This window comes from Onychomys torridus, chromosome 3, assembly GCF_903995425.1.
Source record: "Onychomys torridus chromosome 3, mOncTor1.1, whole genome shotgun sequence".
In the NCBI taxonomy this organism is placed as follows: Eukaryota; Metazoa; Chordata; class Mammalia; order Rodentia; family Cricetidae; genus Onychomys; species Onychomys torridus.
The window spans coordinates 144457772-144462088 of NC_050445.1; the positions used below are offsets into that span (position 1 = coordinate 144457772).

At 34.8% G+C, this 4317-nt stretch overlaps 1 protein-coding gene across 1 annotated transcript; it reads right to left on the minus strand.

Annotated features, from left to right (window-relative positions):
• Positions 1 to 945, minus strand: LOC118580312 (taste receptor type 2 member 106-like). The gene has a single exon (XM_036181973.1). The coding sequence runs from the start codon at positions 943 to 945 to the stop codon at positions 1 to 3; it is 945 nt and encodes a 314-aa protein (XP_036037866.1).
• Between the last annotated feature and the right edge of the window lie 3372 nt (positions 946 to 4317).

Here is a 4317-nt window from a genome sequence, read left to right on the forward strand (position 1 = left end):
TCATTTCTCCGAAAGTCTGCCGTGTTGACCTGACCCTTTGCCTTTCTCATAGCACTTTAATTGTTTCAATGCCCTCAAAGAAGCGTGCTTCAGCTGACTGTTTGCTAGAATTAGGATAAATGAGTGACAGCAAGGATACATGCATGCAATTGTCAAACCTATAATTAACATCAATTTATTTTGTGATATGTAAAAGCTTAACATTTCTATAAAAACACCTATGAAATGCGATATAAACAGGATAAGAAAAGAAATTAAAACTTTGATGGCTTTCACATGAACTCCTGTGTTAAGGTTATTGAGTCCCAACACATTCAGCTTCATCTGCCTGTTGTGTCTCCAAAGTGAAATAATTAATAGGAAGTATATAATGATTGTCATCATAAAGAAGAAAAAGATTCCCAGGTTGAGAAGAATATGGTTTATAATGAACTCACTTTTAAGGAAGTGAAACTCCCACGATGTATTTCTGTGTTGCAATTTATCATTAACCATCTTCATTATTTGTGGAAAAGAAATTGACCATGATATAAACAAGCATCCCAGAAGAAGGGTAAACATTGTATTGATTCTTCTCTTCAAGCAGAGAAAGGTGTAGTGAGAAAAGTTTGCTATCTTCAGCAGATAGAAGAGGTTGAGGCTGGTGGCAAACCAGGTACTTATGTGACTGAAAATTGTCCACAGATAAGCAACACCTGTAATGTGGGCATCAGAGGCAACCATATGTGGAGAAAGTAATTTTAAATATCCATCAGAGATGAGTACACCTATGACACAGATTCTTGAAATAGCCAAGCCAGCAAGAATAAAGCCAATCTTGGAGCACTTCTTCTGCCTGACCTGGTCAATGCAGGTCTCATGCAAGATAAACCCATTCCCTAGAACTCCCAGCAATGACTCACTTGTTGCAAAACAAAGGAGGATGCCTTCCACTACAGTCAGCATCTCTATAGGCCCCCAGGGATGCTCCTGTTCCAACTATTTTAGATTTTTTCTTTGACCTGCTGCAGAATGTTGCTTTTAAGAGCTATTTGACAGACAAGTGATGTTTTTCTTCCTTAAAGACTTCAGAGTGGCTCAAGAATGCCTTGTAGTGGAATCAGAAATGTCTTTATGAATTTCCCTCCTGTTCTCTAAAACAGTCTGTCTACAGAATGTGTGCAGACTAATGTCTGCTTGTAGTGTGCAAATAAGCAAATTAAAGTTTCTGTTTCATGGATTTTGCTTGTCCCTCAGACACTGTTTTGCATTTGATAAAGTGAATGATGGGATGAGGATGTCAGACACACATGGACAGGATCCAAACTGACAAAATCAGCATTGCATTTCATCTCTTTCCATAGCAACTCATCATTAGCTTGGGCACAGTGGCACCTGCCTATGCCTCTAACTCCTTGGGAGATTGATGCACGGGAATAATTTGAGCCTGGAGGACCCAGACCAGTCTGGATAATACAGTGAGAGTTCACAAATAAAAATAAAGCCCACAAACCCCCGAAAACTCCACAACCATTCAGAAAAAATAAACAAGAAAGTGAACAAAGAACCACAATTTATATGATTAAAATAGTATATGGAAGTAAGTTTTGAATGGTTATTTTAAAATTGAAATCTAAGTATAACTGCAGATCGGATAAATTTCACAACTTAAAAAATGTTTTACAAGTTTTTATTGGCATATATAAATTTGGTAAAGTAATGGTTTCACAATGACAATTTCATTCAAGTATCATACTTGTACTGTTTTGAACATTTCATATCTGCCCTCTCACTTCCTTCTTTCTGGTGGTCACATTCCTTTCCCTCTGTTGTCCCTACTCTTGTGTCTTTATGCCACTATAACACCTAGGATCCACAAACGAGAGAAAACATGCAATATTTTTCTTTCTCAATCTTAGTTATTTCACTTAATATATTATGTATTTCCATTTAGCATTCATCTTTTTTGCAAATGACATAACTGTATTTTTTATTGTGGCTCAATCAAACTCTATTGTGTATATACATCATATTTGGTTTATCCTTTTATCTATTGATAGATGCGTAGGCTGATTTCATAACTTGATGTTTGTGACGAGTGGTGCAATAAACATGGATGTACAAATATCTCTGTGACATGTTGATTTAAAATTCTTAAGATAGATGCCCATAAACGGTATAAGTTGGTCACATAGTCATTCTATTATCCTTTATAAAAAAATTATCTGGCACTTTATTTAGGTTAAAAGACTGAACCCTTTCAAATACTTTAAAATAGGCATAATTATAATTGTTGCACTGCATCTAATAGGGGAGTAATCAGGCTCAGAAAGACAGATGTTTGGTCTATACCATTACCACCATGAATGTATACAATGCCATTTAACCTGGAAGCTAATCAGGGTTAATGATGGAGAGTATTTGTGTGGAGAAACAGTCATTTCAAGAGGAAATAGCATGCAAGGATTAAAGGACTTTAGGGCTTGAGAACCTAATCTTCTAATATCCATATATATATATTCAAGAATATACCTACATGCATCCTACACATGCACATATATTTGCACACATAACTGAGATCACATCTACATGAATGGGATATGAAGAAATATGCAGAGGAATATACATATGCATGTACATCTGTAATGGGCCAATCATTAACCAATTACTTACATTCACACCTTGCATATGAGATAATATAGACATATATGTACATGACATACACTCCTTAGCAAGATTATTGGCTCATTCTGTGCCACAGTTTCCATGATTGTTAAATAGGAAAAGCAAAAGCAGTAACACTGAGTTGGAATCTATGAGAAGGAGTTAGCACAAGACATAGTGTGTAGTAAGGGGCATATATACATTAGGATATTAACCATTAGTATGATATTATGCAGGTAGATTGTTCAGTTTTAAATTTCCATCTTTATCTCTACCCATATCTTTCTGAAAGGGTGTCATAGTGGCTTTTGATTTGGTTTGAGGTATCAGATATGGATTTCTTGATGTGGATGAGGTCAAAACAGAAAGGAGTCAGTTATTCCCATAACATGTTTGCCACTGTCATACCAGTGTATACACTCAGCCTTGCAGTTCTATAGTGTAGCATGCAGAGTACATAGCTGAACAAAATGGTTGATAACAACTCCCATGCAGTAGGTTTCATAGCGCCATCTGGTACTATGAAAGCTCAGTCAACAGGGTTAAAACTTCCAGATCAGTTCCAGTTTGCCTTCTCTGGTCCCTTTCAACAGTCTCGTGGTGACTTCAGCAATATCTACAGATACATTTTCAGGAACTACTATACTGACTTCTATGGAGGCTGGAATAATTTCGTTCCCTCTAGCATTTTATTCTATTCTATTTTTATTTTTTTTAGGGGGAAAATCAAGTTTAATTGGCATAATTACTATATTCATGAAATAATGCATAAAATGAAAAATTGTTATAATAAGCATACATGAAACAATAAACTTTAGCTTTCTTTGGTTGTCACTAAGAAAATAAAATTATTAAAATGACAAATGTTACTCTCAAGGTTGAAGAACAAATTATATACAATCTTCACAGATAAAGACATTTAGACAAAGGTTAAATTGACAATATATGTGATGCAGAGAGATTTCCCCATAAAGTAGTCAAAAAAGATGGAGTCAAATAACATGAATGAAATTAAAAGTAGACTTGAGTTAAAAGTACATTCATGTGAAAGTAGTTCCATAAAAGGACAACAACAACAACAACAACAATAACAAAGAAGGTAGGGAGAAAACAAAATAGCAATTTAAATAAAGTGTTACAATACAAAAGTAACATTTAGAGTCACATTTTGATTGAACATATTGCTAGAACGCAGATGATTGAAAATTAAAAGCAAAGGATCCTATTAAACATGTAAACACACAATTCAAAATAACAAAAACATTACAAAAATATCTATTTTAAAATTCAATTTATTTATTTATTTATTTATTTATTTATTTTACTTTTTGTATGTTTGGAGATTATAATGCAATCACATCATTTCTCATGCCCTTCCTCCCACCAAACCTTCACATATACTCCCTTTTGCTCTCTTTAAGATTCATGGCCTCTTTTTCTTGTGTGAGTGAGTGTATGTGTGTATATGTGTATGTGTGTGATACAAAGTACTCAGTATTGCAGAGGGAGGCTGGTTCTAACTCATGCTGAGCAACTGAAAAATAAAGTACATGAAATGGCTTGAGAGAAAATGAGGCTGGAAAACCGAGCTGGGAGCACATTATGAGTTATCTTTTGTGACTGAGCACAGAAAATTTAGACTCATACTTTAAGCAATGAGGCTGTCTATGGAGC

What these genes read in the sequence shown, in the direction of transcription:
- LOC118580312 (XM_036181973.1), bottom strand. Translation starts at nt 945, where the DNA reads ATGCTGACTGTAGTGGAAGGCATCCTCCTTTGTTTTGCAACAAGTGAG.